Source organism: Balearica regulorum, chromosome 17 (assembly GCF_011004875.1).
Source record: "Balearica regulorum gibbericeps isolate bBalReg1 chromosome 17, bBalReg1.pri, whole genome shotgun sequence".
Lineage (NCBI taxonomy): Eukaryota > Metazoa > Chordata > Aves > Gruiformes > Gruidae > Balearica > Balearica regulorum.
In genome coordinates, this window is record NC_046200.1 from 10,040,937 (window position 1) to 10,063,434 (window position 22,498).

The following is a 22,498-nucleotide window of genomic DNA, read 5'->3' on the forward strand; positions in this document are numbered from 1 at the left end:
GCATAGCAACCCCCAGTAAAGTTTCCTAGAGAACGTGGATTAAACCAGCAAATACTAGTCAAGATAAACTGAGCGGCTCTACAATAATTAGATAGCCTTCATTTGTGTTGTAACAGTCACTAATTCAGGCTGAAACAGAAACATCTCCCTCATCACCACTGTTATTTCATTACTTTCTACAGTCTGGGAAATGAGTGGCTACAGATTTTACAGCACATTGTCCGCAAAGAAACATACATCAAATGGGGGTGGTTAAACAGGACATGAAAATTTGTTATTCCTTGCTCAAACAATTGAGGTGGATAATGCTTCTGTGTCATGAACCCCATCAATAGCATCTAAGTTTAGCTTCATGTAGCTTTAAATCAAAGTTTTACATTCATTTCCATGGGCCTATTGATTGCTTCTTGCTCAAACCCACCAGCAGCAGAGACTGCAGATGACTGATATCACAGAGCAGAAGGTTGGCTATGAGCCCCATGTTGAACACATGGTCTATTGGAGATCTGCTAGATAAAAAAGAAAACATTCATAAGATAGCACAGCCAACAAGAATCAGCAGCGTCTGAATTTCACCTCCTACTAATCAAAAGGAGACAGTAAAGCCAATGTTGGGCACCAGCAAGGAGAAACAATAGTGATGTCCGCTCCTGTTTTCAACTGCAGCTGAAGTGGGCTCAGATCTATAAGACGACAGCACCCTTCGTTAGGAAGTACCAAAGATGCCTACAAGACACTGGAGTGATTTTGTGCTGGTAACAACACAGAGCTGAAAAGAGTAGCTGTAGTTGCCTTTGGATTGTGGAGTTACCTGGATGATGGATTTCCACAGTTGCTTTACACAATCATGAAAGGACAGCAGCAGTTAGTTGTTGCTTATGCTCCCTGGTAAGCTAAGTGAATCATAGGCTAAGAAACTGCTGCTAAACCTAGTCAAGCAAATCCCCAACCTACACTTCTCTGAGAATTTGCTACTTTATTCTAGAGATTATTACAAGTGAATTTTCACCCCTGGAATTCTTAATGTTAAAAAAAAAATCCACAAAAACAAACAAACAAAAAAACCTCCCACAACCCAAACCAATCAACCATTTAGAACTATGAAATGGAAGATATATTCCAGAGATTCGAGGTTTGATCTGAAGTAGGTCCAAGCATGCCCACAGCATCTTGAGCAGAATCTACCTGATGATCAATTATAGTTATCCTTATTTTTGTATTTCAAGAAATATCTTATCTGCTTCCCTCTGACACAGCATCCTGGGTTCTTGCTAGATTTTTATTTTTCTTCTTCACTAGGATAAATACAATAGCATTTAGACAAACTGCCTAAAAGACTCTCAGATCCCTAAGACTGTTAGAGCGTGCTTTTTGTCGAGTCTCTTTTCTCTGTCCTGTTCTCCTTACATCTTCCTTTCTTGAAGATATGAACACCAGCACTTCAGAAACAACACACAGATTACCTTAGCTTCCAAGCCATACTTATATTTTGAAAGTTACCATCCTTCTCAAAACTTCCTCTATGTTCTGTTGTAAATTAACCTTAATGTAATTCACTGTCCATCCTTCCACTTCAGCAGTTAAAGACTGTAACAAGTATGCAAGTAAAGAACAAATTGTCACGATCTCTGGTCTCAAGATCTCACAGTCTTTCAGATCATTATCCCATTACTGTAAGACATTAGGTAGTACACCAAACTGAACTTGCATTATTACTGCTGTTAGCTGGGAAAAAGAATGATAGAAAACTTAGATCGAATCAATGACTTAGAGGCACAGAGTCCATTTCTGAGATGGTTTTAGTGCCATTATCTTTTCAAGTAAGCATGCTCTGTGATCCTAAGGATTGTTTCCTCCTAGTGCTTCCACTGGTCTCTTTTCCTAGAAATGCCCTACGGAGGAAGGTAAGATTTGGTGACAGGGTAACCACTCAAAGATATGCAATATGACCGAATGAAAAATATATTTAAAGAAACAAACAATGCTTCGAATCACTATACTTTATTAATACTTCAGAAACATCAGATCCTACAGTGGAGAGTTCTTATCCCCACCTGTTTCCAATCACTGCTTTGAAACAACTTCTTGCAATATGCAAATAGATACATGAGGCACCGTGTGAATACAAAAGTGACAATACAAAAAAAGCCAATAATTAAACCTCATGCAATACATACATACATTTTTATATATATAAAAATATGGTAATGTAGCATAACACACACAAGCACTATTAGAACAATCCATGTAAATGAATGTAAAATATGCATAGCATTTAACAATCAATGACAATAGGTTTCTGATCTGTGCACAAAACCAGTCAGCTTAAATAAGAGTTTTAAAATACTAGATAACTGGTTAAGCCACAGCTTATAAAACCTGCTGCACTGCAGTTTTCTGCTCAGGGTCACAAGTGCAGATTAGCATACAAAATAAATAAGGACTATGATTCTACAACACTTGGCTAACAACTTCTATTTTAAAGTCACTGGCCTTCTTACTTTCATTCAAGGTTCATTAGCCAACACAGTGGCAAGAAATGTGCCTAAAGCAACAGTTCTGCTCTTGTACTATTTTAATACTGATAAGAACACATATGTTTAAGTCAGCAGGAATAGTTACAGAGGTCTAACTTACCACTAAATAAGCACAGGATTGAAGTTATCGTACAGAGCAGACACTGAAGAATTACACTGAGAGGTTGATTAGCCACATGGTATGCTGCAGTTACCAACCTGTCTGTTGAGAGAACTGAAGAGGTGAAGAAAGTTAGAAAGCTTTCTTCCCCACTCTAAACAGTGCAAATGTTTGAAAACACAAATGCAGAAACAAGAATATTTCTGAAGTCAGGTATTCAGGATGAGAGCTACTGTTACCTGAAATAAGCTTAAGTATTCCTATGGAATAACACGCAAATAACAGGATTTTCTTCTTACACATCCAATACTGGTCAATGCCAAAGACACAGCAGTTGTAGTCTCTTGTCTTCCTAGCTGACATAGTACTTTCTACACTCTTGGTGTTGCAGACCTTCAAAGATTGGACCACATTCACTATGAACACAGGTGAAATTAAAATTATAAAGTGGCAACTAAACTGACTTAACAGCCAATGGAGTTTACAGTCTAAGAAGGAGCATTTTGGGGAGGGGGGGCTGACACAGTAAAAGGACATAAAAGATAGAAGAAAAAGAAAATTGGGAAGAGAATAAGGAGGAGACAGAGCAGGACTGACTTTCAGAAGAGAAAGTTAAAAGTAGTTAAAGTAGTTTAAAGTTTTAACTTCAAGTACTTTTAACTTAAGTACATTTTAGTGGCTTTTTTTTGCCGGTATAAAGTTTTAACTCCCAACAAAACAAACATCTTGCCATTACTAAACACACTGACAGAAAAAAAAAAAAAAAAAAAAGGGAAAGCAGCTTTAATCATCCAGTATTAAGCAGAATACCCTTTAACAAAGTTAGAAATGGCAACATGAAAGAGAGGAAGTCATAGTATTTAATTGCCCTGAGAGGGTCCTCATAGGATCTCTCTAGTTTCCTAGTTATTATCTCTTTATCCTTAAAGAAACCATCATTCCTTAGATAAAAGGATAAATACTTCCTGCAGGGACTGATGGTCACACCTTCCAGCTCCACTTGCCAAAGCAGCAAACCTTCTACATGCCTAATGTATTGCCACACAAATGATAATAAACTTCAAGAAGTGATCTGCTAGATCAGGAGAGACTGATGAAGTTGTTGTGCATGGAAATCCAGAACCATTTAATTGTTAATAAGTTCAGTACTTGCTATATTAATTTCTCCTGGAAATTAGTAATCAGGCTTAATAGTTGAGAGAAAATTCAATAATCATAATCTAACTAGTCATAAAGCCCAGATACATTCAGCTCCTTACAAAGTTAAATATATCTTCTCTCTTCAGATAGAAAGCACTTATCAGCAACAAGACACGAAACCCTGACTGAGAGGAGTTTGTTAACAAAATAAAGCAAACATTACAAAGCAGCCAAATCAATTTGCTTAAAACAGTGGTTTTAAGCTGACAGTGCACTGCCAGCTGTTCTAGGTTGCTTTTTTTTATTCCATTGTTTGCATTCCAAGAAGCTTGAAAACATTTCTTTTCCTATTGATTTTGTCCTCTTCTGTTTGACAAAAGATGCATCTTGCTAAATTTTCTATGCTGCCAACACAGCTGTCTTTTGTTTATTTTTGTGTGCACCAGCAGCAGCATGCACAGCTTGGAAAACACATTAAACTAGCAACATTGAACAGCTTGTAGGGAAGGCTTGTGAGTGTTCAGGCTCTGATGGGTCACACCAAAATAAAGGTTTAAGTGATTCTCTGTAAGATTTTTGGTTTCCTGTTCTATTCAGAGATAAGGTTATCACAAGAGCCTACCAGTTCATTTTAAGGTAATATTTTAAAAGTGTCTATGACAGGTCCAGTCACTCCCTCATGTCTCCATTTGATTACTTTTAAGCTGAAATGACCGATATCAATAGAAATAACTTTAGGTAAAGTAAAATCAAATAAATATATTCAAAACAACCAAAGCATATGCAGAAAGCGGCTAGCTTAGCTGTTAGAGATGTCAACACTGCAAAACAAATATGCAACAGGACTGGCTGGTTTAGTGGCTCGATTTAGGAAAGTGGGGAGCACTAGCCTCTTGGTTTTGGTGCTGTCAGTTTTAAAGGTTATGACTAGCTTGGCAGAAAACCCATTGCTTTCTAGCACAACTATTCAAATGCAATCAGACCTGCTATAAACACGTTTAGAGAGAATAAATAAAGTAGCATAGATCAGGAAGCTTTGCACTTACTTGAAAGTTCATTTTTTCCTCACTCTCCAACCCTTCCTGAATGACATTTTGTCCATCAGGAGTTGTTTGCTCCTCAAAAATGGGGAATGGACCATTATTTCCTAGCAGGATTTTGTCTGATGGCACAGGCCCAATTGCAAAAGGGACAGTAATAGAACTAAGCAGGGAAATTTAATTCAGGCTTAACTAGAGCTGAATTATATATGAATCATCTACAAACTGCTGTGTTGTGGCTAACATCCCCCCCACCTTCTCCCTAAAGCATTTGCTTGATACTTCAGTACTATAAGAACAGAAATAGACTATGTCTGGTACTGTGCATTAAGTACCTGCATCCACAAGAATACAAGTAATTTAACCAGAGTCTCATTTACACAAAGAGTGGAGCTGCAATCTTAATTTAGACTTTAAACAGCTCAACTGTCTATGCCCTTTAGAGATTAAGGGCATTTGCTGGTTACCTTTTGTGCAATGCCGATTAGAAATACCGATGTTCCTCAGCCACTTGTTTTGGAAGCACCTTTTTGTTATTTTTTAAAGGATTGCCTGGGAGGGAAGTTTCAACACCAAACAGCTGCTTTAAGCTATGAACTGAAAATGGGTTTTCCACTGCAGACAGCCAACTTATCTCCAGAATTCAGAAAGCAAGAGAAGCACTTTTCCCAACATCCAACAAAAAAATGGAAATGTTACTGGCTTTTCATGACAGAGAGCTAATAGCACTGGAAATGCTTTTAAAAAGAGCAGTATCTCATCTGACTTTGAATTCAGATAAGTGTCTATTAAATGCTATTAAAGTCATCACTGTGATTAACACTATTCAACTGCCAACTCTGCTGTAACCACTCCGTGCCCAATTACTCATCTTATGAGAACTCACCAGCCGTATTGATTCATTAACACACTTCATGGCATTTACTCATGGTAGCAGTTGCACAGTGACCAGTAACTGCATATACTGAATGCTCCCTCTTAGCACTACCTTACACATAAGGATGTTTAGAAAAATCCATTTTAGTAGTATTAGCTTCCAAAACAGTGTTGAGGGGTCACCGTAAGTCACCTCGGATGCTTTTATTGTGATTCCTTCCTTGGTTGTTTGAAGACAGAGTTACCACATCTAAGTTTGCCTTTTTAATAGGTGTGTTTCTAATTCTTTGAAGCACTGACATTTGTAGCTCTATTTTCCAGCCCACTTCCTTTTTAAAATAGGCATTAATAATACTTAAATGCATTCCTGTCTCTCTCACTCCTCCATCACTCAGAGGGTGGATTTTACTTAAAATCCGTTCTGTACTCTGTTCTAAAAATTTTCCTGCATTTCTATCCTCTGTATTCTCAGAAAAAAACCCCAAATCAACCTCCCAAACATAATTTGTAAATTTGTAATCTTGTTTATGTCAGACCCAGAAGACTTCACTGTTCCTAGGTATGTTTCTTTGTAGGAGAGGGCAGGGTAGGGAAGGGATAGAAAGGTAATAGTATGAATTACCCACAAGCAAAAGAGATGTTGGATACCCGCTAAGCAGAATGATTAAAGCTAGTTTTCAATCAAGCACAATACAAGAATTTAAGCATGCTGTGTTTTAAAAATGCAGGCTCCTTTAAGGAGCTATTTTTCTGATGCTGGGTGCCAATATGCGGCAGCAGACACTCATTTGGAGTCTAGTAAAATATGAAAATACTTTCATTTTTCATCGAACATTTGTCTTGAATACTTCAGCTAACTTTTACAGCTTCAAACATTTTGGCTAGACTCAAGAATTGTTTTTGTTGCAGGCCTGTCAAAGACAAGAAGGAAACAGGCAAACTAGTCAATTTGTCATTAGTTGATCTGACATTGGTGGACAAGTGTAAGTATATTGTAGATGACACTGGGAAGGCCCAAAGAGGTGAGAACAACGTCTCACCAAAACTACATTTTTTTTTCACCAAAGGAGGGAAGGAAAACAGAACAGCCAACACCACCAGAAATCCACAGATGTTTTGAGAGGAAAGGTAAGAAAATCTCATGTAGCAGATTAGTACTGTAAATTCAAAACATAGCACCATTTCATATTTTGGACTATTTAAGTCAACTTCATACCTTCTGCTAGAACTCCTTCCCCTCTCTCCTCACCACCCATACTAGTGACACTTCTTGGAATGATATTACGCATTATAGCTGGCGGCTTTTAAAAGTGGTATCAAAGTCACAAGTGAAACAAAAATTGGAGGTTGCCTTACCATCGTAAAGATAAGGCCATCCTGATGACCATTTTAAATAGAATTTTAAAAGTGCGCTTCCAAAATCCATACTTGCATCCTGTGTCATACTTTCATTACTGATTTAACATCAAATGGAAGTGTTGGGTTTTCAGTTAAAAAAAAACTTTCCATAGGTTTTGATCAGGCTGTCAAGAATAGATAAGGCATCTCCAAAACCAATTTTCCCCCCAAATAGTATTTGGAATTTTACTGTAGATGACATATTAATACTTGTTTATTCCACTGTTCAGACACGAACTGCCATTTTTGAACCAGTTACAACTCCTTTAGACCTGACCAGACTTTTTAATTTTAAGAGACTTCTTACTAGCTTTAAAGATATATTTTTTTATCCCCACTGAAATCTATGAGTTCCCAAAGACCACTCCTATGCACTTACATCTCAAAGAAATGAAGCACTAGGCCATTCAGAATGAAAACATACATATAAGGGAACAGCTTCTCAGAATGCAGAATTTCTTCTAGAGCATAGCTTGAGAATTAATTTTTTTTATTACCACAGACAGCTTTCTAAAGGCCCATTTCACTTAGGTTCCATTAAAAAAAAAAAGAAATTACCAAATTTGAAACAAAAAAGGATATTCTTATATAGCTGTAGGTATCCGTTGAAAGACTTAAAACTTTGTTTCCTCAGTAATGCAAATCTGCTCCAAGAAGACTGAAATAAAAGGATTATTTACAAAGAATTTGTCTTGTTCAGTTCACTTCATGTTTCAGGAAATTTGGCAAATTTCAGAAACTAAACCATACTATGAACTTACCAACATTTCACACCTCCCTTCATGAATACAATAGCTTCTCCTTCTCCTGATAAACTTCAGATAGCAGTGAAATCAAACACTTCTGTATGATTCTTACTACATTAATTATGAGAACTATTTCCAAGACACCAAGAGGCACTAGTGGTCATCAGAATTTAGCATGACACTGAATATCTGTGTTAGAAATCAAAGAGATAGGAGATGGTAAATACAAAGGAATTACTACATTAGTCTAAAGGCTTCCTTAACTGAAGCAGGTTCACTACAAAAATTACCACCTATTCTACCAGGCTGCTATCACAGAAAGCCTTCCCCACATATTTTAGGACAGCAAAACGTTGGATGGAAAAGTGCTTACAAGCTTCTCAGAGGAAAAGCTCTTGTTGCATAGCAAAACAACGAAGTCACTGTCTGAGTTGCTATGTAAAGAGATGGTAGCTCACTGAGGAGTTTCTGTTAAACCATACAATTTTCCATAGTAATTCAGCAAAAAACTCAAGTGGCTCGGGTAACCGCATTGCCCCACATTAGCTAATGATTCAGAGACACTATGGACATAAATAGCACTGCTCTGTTCTTCCTTTTAGCCATCTCAACTCTTCTACCTAAATTTCCTCCCTAAGCAATGTTAATGTTCAATGCATTTTAATCAACAGGACTAACATATTGCAATGCCATGCGCTTCTAAATTAGGCATACAATCTTGCTGCCAGATGTAAAGCACTTCTTGTTTAGATACAGAAATTACTAACACATTTACCATTGAGCCTTCAGATCTTGTGGAGTCCTGCTAGCCAGGCGAGACAAAACACAACCAGAGGCTCCAGCATGTAATGGATGTAACAGTCACACAACAACATACACATTCATTAAGCTTCTTTCATCCTCACTGTAGCTTCACATCTCCTTATTAAGTTATTTAGACTCAAAAAGCTCATGAAGTATGGCCAAATTAACCATCTATTAATCAAAAACTGTTACTAAACTGTTTCCAGTTTGTGTTATTAAATTTTCTTGTGAAGGTCAGAAGTGTATTTGTTTTTAAATGACAGTCACGATGACTTACATTGTTACTTTATGATTAACTAACTAGAGCTTTTTGCTTGGGCCAGGGGGCAATTATTGTGAAGCTTTTACTACAAGCCACAAGATTTAGCAACAATGAAAAAGAGATGTTTTCTTGAAACCTAGTTCCCACTAAAATCATTCACAAAAAATGAAACATTTAAGTGCATTAAACATTAGTATTAATGAAATTAAAAAGTCACATTTTAAAAACACCATAAACTGGCTTACCAGAATATGATAGGAAGCCAGCAATACTTGGGTGAAATATTTAAGGCACTTGAGGGTAGTCAGTTTTTAAAACCAGATAATAAAGACACAGCCACTTTAAAATTCTAATTTAAATAAAAACCACCATAAAGTAACACTGCAAAAAATTCCTCCAACTGTAAAGCTCCGTAAATAAACAAATAAACACTTAGAATAAAAATAAAATTCTCATTTGTTATAGTACACAAAAAAGTGGCAGAAACAGAGCATATTTAACTGCTAGAGCACACATACTGTAAAGATCTCTCTCAAATACAACAATAAGGGTCCTTTCTTTTCAGGTTGCCAAATAGCCAATAAAGAGTGTTTGTTAGGGAGAAATAATCCAGTGCAGTTAAATATTGGATTCCAGTTTATAAACCAAAGCATCCCAGAAAGCAACTGATTTTGTATCATTTTGCCTGGGATATTTCTAGTTAAGTTTCTTGCTCTTTTTCTGGAGAATTCGGTTTCATTTTCTCCTCTCCATACACACAGAATTAAATGTGTCTGAATAAAGAGGCCGCATCATTCTTGTAATATCATCTTTGGTACAAAACAAAAACAACTTACACAGCATAATGGTGTCACCCAGTCTCTCGCACACCAAGCCTGTTCCTACAGACTACACACAGTGACAAGCTTTTCTGTGATGGTGACAGCTTCTCTCCTCCCAATCTCCGAAGTAACATCACAATTAGATACAACATACAGCAGTCTTTTTAAGCGCTACTTTAAATTTTCACTCAGAATTCACAAACAGGTATTCTCACCCATTAGCTTATACATGTCATGGTTTCTTACCACTTCCAGGGCAGAGGGATATGACCAGCAGCCCTGGGACACACTTTAGAAGTCTGGTCCCAGAGACAAAGTAGCTGTACAAATCTCCACATCTGCTCAGTGTTTTTAGAAGGGAGGGGGAAAGAACGAAAGGACAAATGCGAAGTCAGTAAAAGGAGTCTTGCCTTTCTGTTAAATGTTTGTCCATTTGTCATTTTTCTCCTGACATGGTTTGCCTATTTTATTAGAGGCTTCTTCAGTGGAAAGCAGTTCCTTATGTGAACTTATTTGAACGTTCTGGATTAAGCAGATTTTGTCACTGTGTGGCTGCTGCCTCACAGCTGAGGAAATTAAAGGGTGAGCTCCGAGCATCATCACCAGCCCCAAGGCTCTTTGGGTCTCTGAGACAGTCTGCCAAGATGTCCTGAGGATCCCTCAAGAACACCACTAGAACAGTGATGTTATCACTGGATCCATTTTCCTTTGCAGCAGCCACCAGTCTTTCTGCTGCTTTGAGACCCACTCCTTTGGTTTGCATTAAATGATCTAGGACCACATCTACAACCTCGTATGGCTTGATAGCATCAAAGAATCCATCACATGCTAGGAGCAAGTAATCTTCAGAACCAGTCAGCTCAAATGAATCTCCATCTGCATCACCAGAGATGTACGGTTTCTGACATATGTCACCTAAGATAAACAATCAAAACAAAGGCTTTATTACTTCAAATGTAAACAGTTACTTCTTCACCCACCAACTGCTTTTACTGTCCTCAAGGACAGCTAGATCATATTCCAGCGGTACCTAATGCAGGACAAGAGTGCTGAAAAGCTAACGAATAAGCACAGAAGGCCTTTCTTTCTTTATGAACACTTGGAATCTACCTAAATCCAGTGGGTTTCTAAGGAGTTACTCTAATTCATGCTTTCCTAATTTTGAAGGGAAACTAAGGACATTCTTTCAAAGTTTCGTCTCTCTGAAATATATTTGTGCAAGGAGATAGTCAGGCCTTCATTTTGCAGGTATGCCTCTTGTACAGCCTTCAGAATGCTAAGAAAATAAAATTTTTCTTAGCTATTCAGATACACACCACAATGCCATAAGAATCTGCTCATTGTGTTTAATTCAACAGTTTCATATGGACATACTTATTAAACATGGATTGCTACTGATCCAAAGAGTATTATAGAAATTTATACTAATTTGCTTCCACTTATGCATTACAGTTATCTACTGGACTTCCCCAGGGTCTTTCCTCTTTTTGCCCTAACTGGTGAGTAACAAAGTAAGCTTGTTTAATAAGATTCTGGAACACTACAATTAAAATGCCCTAAATTGCTGGATATGTGTGATTTGAAGGAGGATGCAGCAATCTGACTTGAGAACTGCAGTCAGGAGAAAGATATATTAATATTAAAACGCACAAAAAAACCCCACAAAGCAGATATTCAGACACATTAAAAAAATCTAGATGAACATTTATTACTTCCTCCACTTTTACAAATTAAATATTCTATGTTTGTTAAGCTACTGTAGAACACCACAGTATCAGAGACATTTACAAGAAGCAAAAGACATAGAAGTATAAAAGAATGAGGACTGTTATGGCCAGTTGTAAAATAAAACAATATTCTATGCTTATGGTAAATCCAGTAAGATTATATAGCTGCAAGGTATGTAAGTTATATAGCTGTAAGCTAGCCTTATGGAAAAGACAGTAAGAAGGGTTTACTATTTGGTCGATGCTGAGTAAAACATCGTTTACAGTAAACATACAGTCTCATGTGGTGTCTTTTAATCAAATTTAATCTCAACTATAGTAATTCTGACGGTTTATCTTACCAATTGCTCTGGAAACGGCCAAGGTACCATTAACCCGCCAGCAGTCCATGTAAGTTACACAACCACCCAGAGTCTCAATGCGTGCTCTCTCATCCTGAAAAACAGAATACAATTTTTATACTGAAAGCCTACCCATGGCTTACTGACCTTCTTGTCATCCAGTCAAAGAGGAAAAGAAGACAAAAATCCAAAACCAAGAGCTGCTTCAGCTTCTGTATTTAAACTATGAATATAGCAAACACACCTATCAGAATCTAGCTCAGAAACATGCACTTAAGATTACTGGAAACAACCTACCTACTTCCCAACCATACCATGGTTTGTCCAGAAAAAAGTAGAATTCTTAATTTTTTTTGTATCATCATGTCATGTTCTTTTCCATATGAATGGGTATCCCTTCCTGCCACTTCTTCCCATCCCATACAGCAATTGGCTAAATATATAAATATTTGGAATAAAATACAAGATAACTAGACTATGTAACAATAGCATTTGTACTGATACTCCTTTAACTATTCAGTTATTACAAATATTCATGCAAAAGGTCATGCAATGCTATCTAACCTCACAAGATGGCATGAAATTTCATGTAATAAAATACCTGGCTATTTAAAATATATAGAAAATGCAATATACTAAGCCAGTTAGGTTAGTAGATAATCATTAGATTCTGAATGACAGTATAGCATATTATGACTTGCATTATGCTAACATTTTAAATAACTATTAATCTCAAATTAATATGTTAATTTATAACAGGCACTTTTTAATTCAGACACAAAAAAATTCCTGTAAAACTCTTTAATTACTACAAATTCTGAAAAGATAGTCTGAGCAGGAACTTAAGTCAGAACTACCAGTACCATCAATACTTTCAAGGGGGCATAGCTGTAGGGATCACCTTTTCAAGACACAGGAGTAGATGGAAAAAAAGAAATTGTCAATTCTCTGAATCCTACCATACAATACACATAATTATGTAAAGCATCGAACACTTAAGAAGGTTTGATTCCAAAAGGTTTCAAAAGAGATTCTGACAACACACACACGAGAAAAAAAAAAAAAAAGTCAGACTTACTTCTCTTTCTGGTTTGTGAGGTTCCATTAATGTCACAGCTTTTCCTTGCTGCACAAGCATTACCTGTGAGTCCCCTAGCCATGCTATATGTAGCTTGTTCCCTACAATCAACGCAGATACACCTGTTGTACCACTCCGCAGCTTCTACAGAAGAAAACCGATATCTTAGCTGAATATTCAACAAGCCCTACTAGGTTACATGGCAATATTGTAAACCTAGGTTTAATCACATTTAAATACAGCAGAGTAGACCTGCCAATCATAATTCAGGTACCTGATAAAAAGATATTAGACAGACATGAAATAAACTATTTACATTTTCTAACATGCAGGTGGCTAATACTGTCTCTGTTATATTCTTCCTTCTCTGCTATCAATTCCAAAACTGATCTAGGAGACTAAGACCTCTGTTGTTCAAAACATAGACACGCAGAAAAGAAAGAGGATCTGAATTTCAGTAGTATGAACATGTCACGAACACACACAGGTCTCTCCAATCCCTTTCACATTCTCCACTCTATCGCTAGCAACTTCAGACACCTTGTTCCGCATACATCCCCTTATCCTTGGGTATTTAAATGAGGATGTCAAAAAAGGAGGACCTAACTGTCCTAGATTCCCTGTAAAGATTAGTGAGAGTCAGACGTCATTAAAATGTTGGTCCCTCTTTTGTATCTCATTGACAGAAATGAAGATATTAACAATGAATATTTCTGTATTCAGTTACTGCTATAATAAAAGAGTTCTCATTAAACTGTACAATAAACCACACTCCCATTATGTAGATTTGAAGAAAGAATGTTCATCATACTAACTTGATTCAAAACTGATCAATACGCTTAATGAACTGAAGAGTCTGATATAAATCACAGAGTACATTTTTCATCTTATAACCACCTGTGACATTAATGGTGGGACAAGAAAGAGGAAGACAGTGATCGTATTATCAGGAAGAGAGAAGCCTTTTTTTCAGGTAAGAGGTAGCACAACAGAACATCTAGAGGCTGCCTAATTTAGGCAAAGAGGCAGCAGAACGTTCTCTCAAATAATTGGTATGCCAGGATCATTTAATCCATTTAACACTTCTTTTCAATCACTCATCTTGAGCTTGCAAGCACTGTCATTTTGTTTTTCCTCAAAAAAAGAAATAATTTGATCAAAGAAAACCTTTACACATAGCATAATTTCATAAAGAAGTCAGTGATTCAAAGAAACTGTACTGGCAGAATTTTCTGGATAATACCATGTTGTCCAATAGTTGTCAGTGTTATTTAAATACAACGGAATTAACCTCTACCCACTCACCTCTCTCTTGGCTTTGAAAAGAAACATTTCATCTGTCTTCTGGAAAGAGCATTTCAAGGCCTCAGCTGGATTCTTAACAATCTCTTCATGTAGCCCAACATTTACATGTAAATGGGTTGCTGAATAATTGGCAGCATCCACTCCACCATGGCCATCGAATACCGCAAAGTAAGCACGATCAATGTCATCCTTGTGCAGAGAGGGAGAGACAGGAAGACATGTAAGCGTTCAAAAACAAAATAGCTTGTAGACTGGTACCAGCAAGCAAAGATTCTTTATTCTGGGCTTTCTTTCATACAACATTGCATAGGGTTTAAGTCAGTTTATCAATGTGCAAAATGGATAAAATGGGTACTTCGTAGGGGAATTACTTTTCTTTGTTTGCTGTTAGTCATTCAATATCCTTGAAAATAATCTGGATATATAGACAGCTGGTTATGTAGTCCCACTGCAGCTTCATTAATTGGCACTGGTACAAATGCTGTTCTTAATATATCAGTTACCTCAGTCACAAGAACATTAGAACTCCAGCAACCTAACATGAGCTGAACTTCCCGTCTCCCTGTACCACTTATGACATGAAACCCAAGGTCACAATATCATTCTTTATCAGGGCAGTATTTAGTTCCTAACAATCTGAGTCAGTAAGTCCTTGCTCCAGCACAGACATGATAAATAACTTGTGGCAACAAATTCTTATCATTTCACAGACCATACACCACTAGGTCATTGTGTTTACAGGAACGTTGAAAAACTAATAATTGGCCTCCTCAGTTTTGTACAGACTTACTGATAAACCAAACAGCTGATTGAACTCTGGGAGCAGAACGTGGCGGTCCTCCATTTTCCGTCGAGTGTTACGGATGGCATGGACGGAAACAAGCAGGAACCGCTTCAGTGGTCTCAGTGGTGGCAACTGCTTCTGCCACTCAAAGCAAACATCTCGAAGCTTGTTAAAGAAGCAGCGCTGCAACGACTCTCCATCCAGCACTGACAGAACAAAGACAAAACAGTAAGTTGTGCACCTCATTTTCCTACATTACCCCATCCTTTGGCCTGTCTTTCCTTCAAGTTTCTTTCCTTAGAGCTACATATACACATTCAGCACTCTGCCTTTACAGGCTCTGCAAGAATTAAAATAGGCTCCTGAAAATGATAGGAGAGAGTTGCAAAGGAAAACAGTATAACATTAAGGATAAAAGCAGCTTCTTTACTTCCTAGTTCTCACTCAAAACAGAGGCTTATCAAGTAGATGGTCATAACAAAGACCCAAATAACAGTCTGGCATATTAGACATAAATGTTATTATTATGTAAGTAAAATGCACAAGATATAGTGTTAGGAGTGGATCCCTACAAAAAAACCCAAAAAACCCCAGAACAAACCCAAAAAACCAAACCAAGACAAACAAACAAAAAACCCCCACAACATCAAGAGGGCAGAAAAGCCTTCAAGATAAGAGATTGCTGTTGTCTTGGACACAAGGGTTGAAAAAGCATTAGCCTGGCTTTGGGTTGGGTTATGTCCTACTGAACTACTTCCACTGAAACAACAAGGAAGTCTGAGAATGTTTTGCTGAGGTCAATAGCTCAACTCATAGCTGAGCTGAACAGATTATAATTTTAAGCTGTTATCTTTATCTTTTTAAATACACATGGTAGTAGGAGGTAGAGGGACAGAGGAACACTTCCGCCACTTTCCTGCTTTGTCATTACAAAGCAGAACTGTAAACACCCACTGAGCACAGTGTGAAAAGCTCCAGCCAGACACTCAAATCCTTTTCTGGATAGGTCCCAAAGATCAATTAATCCAAACTTATTGTTCATCAGACCGAATCGTTTGGTGTTTGGCATTGTGTCTAGCTTTGCAATGCAGTCTTTCTCAGAATGGGTAATAATTTAAAGTTTTGTTATTTGAGTAAGAACCTTGCCTCAATGCCAAATCAACTAACTTCAAAAAGCATTGAAAAGATCATCTATAGAGCAAAAATAATTTGCTGGTCGCTAATGTGCTTCCTAAAGAACTGCAGTGTGTGCAATATCTTTCCGATTTCTATTTCATCCTGACTCCCACTAACTCTGTTAGCATTAAAGCCTTCTCAGAATTCCTTTTTTATAATGCCTGGTTCTCAAGCATTTCTTTTTCTCAGCAACACTGGATGGCCAGGTTCAGACGCATCTCTGGGCCTGGAGAATTGAAAGCTTATATTTAAACACAGATCTTTGATTAGCAGTCACTACATATTAACCAAAACTACATTTGGTTTGCTTAATATGCAGGTGTGAATGGGAAAGATATTAAAACCTTTAAACATTAAGTCATCCCATATACAAATAGAATTAAATAGGACAGCATCTTAGACAGCTATTAGTTTATGTATTTATAAATGTCTTGACTAATACTGACCAGAAGACTTGGACACACATTGCTGTTTAAATATTAAGCTTGTGAAATGTGACATAAAATTTAGTACTTTAACATTAGAAATTCTTTTGCAGTATAGTACATCAAACAGCAGTACTCATATAGGCACACGTACATACCTTGCTTTTATATAATCACTTCTCTCTCACTCCAAGAATGCTTTTTTGTCAGAGAGTTATTACTGCAATGCAGAGAGTCCATATTGTGCTGTAGCACAAGGAACATCTTTCTTCCTAGCTGTACAGTTAAAGTAATGTAGTAACAATTACAAGATAGGGGAAAAAAAGTACAGTCCAAGCATGCAGAGAAATTAATGCCTTCAAAGTAGATATTCCTTGCTGAGATTAGGCAATGAAAGTACCTGAATAGTAAGCAGATTTCCATAATGTTTGACAGGGGAATGGTGAATAGCAATTTGATCTAAATGACAATGGTGACACAAGAACGAAGAAACATAAAATAGATAGGAATGTATAAGATGGAAATCAAAGAAGGTTTCAACCATCAGAACAGGGAGGGTTCTGGGGCATTTGTCAACAAGGAGGAATAAGAGAGAACCTGAACTAGTTCAAGATGGAACTCATTCCAGGATTTTCTGACTTTGCCTGCACTATCTTAAAAGTAGACTCCAATCCTACATCTTCATGGCCTTTAGAGTAAAACAGCAGCATGAATTATTGTACAAGTGTCACTAGTATAATGCAACCATACAGAGTTCCAGGGACATTAGACGCTTGTGATCAAGAAAATGTCCTTGTTCTATCAAGTTCTTCATTACTCATCATTTCTAAACATTATAATTTCTTAGCCGTTCAGATGAGCTTCGCTGACTGAAGGTCTGTGGGCCCAAGATTTTCACAAGACCCACAACTAGAAATTATAATCCTAGGCTGATGAATACATAGCAGTTCACATCTTATATTACTGCTACAGTTCACCTCAAAGATAATTACATGGGAGTCAATGAAGACTCCTTCATGAGAGTGACTGCAAGATGCTCTGACAACCACTGATGACCAGTTTCCAGCTGCTTTGTGAAATACTTGTGCTGAAAACCTACATAATTATCATATGTGTGTTACAATATGCTGTTCCTTATTTTCCTATAAAGGTTGAGCAATACCAAATAAAGATACGCTACTGGAGCACAAAGTCACAAATGCAGTAAGATGCAATACTCTCTGATGTAAAGGAGACAATAAGGGAGATGCTTTTATGTCACTTTTGACAATGGGAGATCTTACCATATGCCTTACCGTCATTGCTGCAAATGTAACAAACATACATTTTGGCAGTGTTAGGTTTATGGTTGGACTCAGTGATCTTAAAGGTCCTTTCCAACTTAAATGATTCTACGATAATATAGTTTCTAGTTACAGAAGATCAGTACCTTGATCTCCTTCAGTTTCCACTGCACAAAGCCATGCTCTGGCTCTGCTGCCTGTACCTCTTTAACTGCTTACAATTACAGTGATCTAGTCCCACAAAGCTCTTTTTTTGCCAGCTCCTCATCTCGGGCAGCATCCTGCTCCAGGTTCAGTTAGTTGCAGTGAGGACGTGTGATTGCTTACACACCAATAGACACAACAGAACACGGAGTGCGGAAGCCAGGCACTCTGGGGAGACTGAACAGGCACCCGCGAGAATCTCTAAGGCCTGCGGAACGTACTGGCATGCTGCTTCTATACTGAGGGGCTGGGAGGCTCCAGCCCCAGCGGGCGGAGCCGAGCCGAACCGAGCCAGGCCGAGCCCAGCCAGGCCGCAGCTCCGCCGAGGGGCGGCAGAGGGCGCGATCCGCCCCCCGCCCCGGCTCGCTCTCGCCTTGCAGGCGGTTTGCCGATGTCCCGAGACCGCGGCTCACAGCGACCGGAATGCCGACTGCCGAATCATTTCTCCCTGCGCCGGAGGAGGAGAGCCAGGGCATGTTGTTTAGACCCCAGCCAAGCTGATATGAAGCCAAGTCTTCCCATGCAAAGTGCTGGAAACTTGCGAAATCTCTCCAGACGTATGAAGGCTACAAACATTAAGGCAAGGGATGAAAGATTCAAGGTGCAGCAAGACTTGTGGAATGTGTTCCCCCTCCTGCCATCTCAGACTTGTAGGTGAATACCAAAATAGGCTTCAGGAAAAGTGTCATATCCTGGCTATTACCAGAGCTCTGCTTGGAGATGCATCCTCTGGGGCACGCTGAACCACCTCTGAAGTCGTCCCAGGGAAATGGAAGGGCGACTATTTCTCCTTACAGGGTAGACTGGTTTGTCTACGACATCTCTCTTCTCCATCTTTATCTTTGACTCTGCCTGCATCCTGCTACATTTAAATTCTTGGCATTGGAATGGAAGGTTTGGTGAAGCCTAACATTAAACATTTCAGCGTGTAAATGCAATAGGACCATCTGTCACACAAGGCTCAAACCCAGTACTCAGTCACCAAGGTCTGTTGTCTCTTCAATTCACTCACATAGGAGAAAATGCAGGCATCAGGCAGAAGACACATGCATCAGGTTCTTCATCCCTCAGCATCCCATCTTTATGGGAGAGGGTGTGGAGAGAAGTAGTAATCAATAAAGGCAGATTATTGAGAAACTTGCCAAGAGAAAGATCTAGAGTTTCAAGATGTTCAGGTTGTGGAGGACCCAAAATCTGGTCCCAAGAACAGACAAACGCAAGATGGATTATATAGATGAATTTAAGGTGTCAGCATGGCTGCACAATAGCAACTGTGATGACGCCAATGTCAAAATACAGGAGTAATTAGCTAAGGTCAAGCTACCAAAGAGAAAAGGGGACTTCAAAAATATAAGAGGTTATCAACTTAAGATATGAGCTCAATTTAAATGAAGCTCTTCAATGAGGAAAAGTTCTTAACTAGTTCGGTTCAGGAAGCACAGTTGACAGTCATTAATAATTCTGGGGAAGAGAAGCTCTTTTCCCTTTCCAGAAAGCCAACCTACACGATCAGTCCAGGGCTCCAGACACCACGTTTGCATCTTGCCCGCAAAACCAGCATGGTTACCTTTCATCCCACAGATACCCAGTAGGAGAAAATAAAGCTCTGTTCACTGCTGCTTGCCAGACAGCCTAACCAAATATTCTGGGAAACATCTCAAAACACTGAAGTCTTCCAACAGACAGCCTCTGGGAAAACCACAGAAGGAAAAAAGTATACTTACAGGTGAACCTTTCCTCATCTCCTTCTCCCTCTCTTTCCACACTTTGCTGCTTAAATTCAGTCAAGTCTGTTTGGAGAAGTTCATCAACTGCAGCATGGATCAGCGATGCTGCAAGAAGTGGTGACACACCTCTGCTGGTAAAAGGAAGGGAGAGCAAAATAGACTTCATTAGTTTAAAATCATCTACAACCTCACTGTTTATGGCTGGTGACCTCAATTAGAAAGCATTACACACAATCAATAATCCAACTTCATTAGTAAACTAGTAGAGGAAACCATATGTTCAATATTTATTCATACACATCTTTAGTAAGATATTCAGTTAGACAACTGCTTTCTCAAGAATGCAAAGAGGAAAAAGCGTATGAATCATGTTTTCAAACTGTTGCCTCACACTCCAGTCGCAGATGGTACCTCCTTCTCTTGAGCTCTCAGATGGGAACTGCTACCTTCAATTCTAGCCTCTGAACACAAACATTTTGTTTCTACTCACTACACAACATTTCTTGCTTGCAGTCAACTGTTTCGCCACAGATAGTATCAGGATCTCTGTACTGTGGTATGTGCAAATCTCCAAAAAGGTTACTTAAGACTCCAGTTCCCTTCCCTCCACAAGAAAAGTCATGCTCAGTACTAACCTACAGACCTTTAGCACCCAGTTTCTCCTGGCTGGAAGTTCCCCAAAGAAATGACCCAGGAAGGAGATGCAGAGTTGGCACTGGGGACTAGGCTAAAAAGAGTCCAAGACTTGTGATTCGGCTGAAGCTTTTAGGTAAGCATCTAGAAGACAGTAACACAATATGACCTACATACCCTCTCCTTTTTACTCAATGCTTTATGCAAGCTACGTGTTTTATAGGAAGCACATACTTGCTATAGTGCTTTTGAATCTGTAAACAAATAAGCCCCATACAACTTTAAAACAGTGCAACTAGAAAATAACTCTTTTATATTCACTATATTCCCATGGCAGGCACTAACAATTACAGTACATAACACACATACCAGACATTTTCTAAGTGTACAATGAAGAATAAGCGTGGACATCCATAAAAAGCATTTTATCCATTGTTCGTGGAGTGTTTGATACCCACAAAGTATCAAATTATACAACCAAAGCAAGTAACATATTAAGGCACCTGCAGCAAGTCAAGGACAAGACTTTTTGCCAGGAAACATTTAGAAAGTCCTCCATAAAACTGGGTGGCTACAGCATAAGACATGGTAGAAGCAACCGGTCTCTGAAGAGGTTCAGAGATGACTGGTTTTGTGCCTATAGAAGAGCTGGGAGGGGAAGACTGTGAGGTTTTAGATCCCAGTGACACCAAGCTGAAATGCATTTTGCCATTGTGTTCCTGAAAGAGAGGCCTTGTCATATCCTCACAGCCATGTACGAGTACCTCCTGTGGCAGCAAACAGAAAGCATTGTGTTAGTCAGCAGGCTGCTAACAGAAGCGTGTTGTATGCTACGCATTCTGTGGCAGTGATGGCCTACTTTAATGAGTCATTTCAGTACTTCAAATAGATGGCAACGTGTTTGCAGTCCTTTCAGTGCTAGCTGCAGTCATGTCACATCAAGGCAAGGCAGAAATTGGCCTTTTTTTTTTTTTTCCAGGCTAATATGTTTAAGGGAGTCCGTTCCTTTCCTACCCAAGGTAAAAGTAACAATGCCTCTTTATAATCACCCTGACACTAACAGACAACCTTTTAAAATGTCAGGCAAGAAACAAATCTGAAACGGATATGGCAAACCCTCCTAAAAATCCTGCTTCCTGTTTTTGTTTGTATAGGTGGAAAAGAAAGGAATCTGAAAATACAAGCCACACAAACAATGTCAGATACATAGCTGATGCTGCTGAAAGTCAGAAGCTTTAGTTAAAGTAGGTTTCAGCTCCAAGAACAGAGACAAAAAGTATTACGTGAAATAGCTATGCATTTAAATGCCCAGTCAGAGCCACAGCTTCAGTCATCTTCAGAATTTCTCTGCTATGCTGAAGGAATAATTCAAATCTAGCCTAGGTTTCCAGTTCAGCATCAGAAGAGGGCTTAATGCTTTGATTTTAAACTTCACAGACCTCTGCTTTCCAGAGCCTGACTTGCTGAACTGAATCCATAAAAAAAGGCTTAAACAAAAGGCAACATATTAAGTGCTATAATTCACAAGTCCCGTATAAACCTCTGGTTACAGGATGCATGTAACAAAGAAAAGGTTTATGAGTTATTATGTCACATCCTTCAACTTTTTCCAGTTGCCACCCAATTCCTAAAAAGGACATTCAGAGATTCCTCAGTACCGATATGCTTCACTCAGCTTTGCTTCCTATGCATTTCCTCCCCTCCACAGTTTTGCAAATCTATACAAAGACAATGGTTGCTTATTGGGATTTTATTTGTTATGCAGCCAGCAACAACAACACTGAGCAGTTGATTCTGACACATTGACAAAAGATAAAAGCCTAAAAAATGACCCTACCTATTTAGGTCAACCTCTGTTCCAAACACAACATATTTGCCGATTACTTTATAAACTCTTAATACTAGTACTACCATAGTGGTAAGCCTGTATTTTACTCAAGCTCAGGTAAATGGAGCTGCAAGGTAATGGCATCTTCCATTCAGTTTAGATGTTTACTGGTTCTAATTTCATCTTCCAAATCAGAGACTTCAAGAGTTAACAAAATATATAATTAAAGAAGAGTAAGAACTGCTTTTTCAGTTGAGAGCTAC

General features: G+C 38.4%; 1 protein-coding gene across 2 annotated transcripts in view; it reads right to left on the reverse strand.

Moving 5' to 3' along the window:
* Window positions 1-1,985: 1,985 nt before the first annotated feature.
* The window catches only part of PPM1F (protein phosphatase, Mg2+/Mn2+ dependent 1F), a 28,717-nt gene continuing 8,204 nt past the window's right edge, over window positions 1,986-22,498 (reverse strand). The window contains exons 2-7 of one of the 2 annotated variants that reach the window (XM_075770182.1): window positions 19,772-19,905; window positions 14,966-15,165; window positions 14,176-14,364; window positions 12,871-13,014; window positions 11,793-11,886; window positions 1,986-10,639 (exon numbers count right to left, since the gene is read on the reverse strand). In XM_075770182.1, coding sequence (XP_075626297.1) covers window positions 10,266-10,639; window positions 11,793-11,886; window positions 12,871-13,014; window positions 14,176-14,364; window positions 14,966-15,165; window positions 19,772-19,905 — 1,135 coding nt within the window. In that variant the 3' untranslated portion in view covers window positions 1,986-10,265. The remainder of the gene's footprint in view (window positions 10,640-11,792; window positions 11,887-12,870; window positions 13,015-14,175; window positions 14,365-14,965; window positions 15,166-19,771; window positions 19,906-22,498) is intronic. The other variant, XM_075770183.1, reaches the window with a different exon arrangement.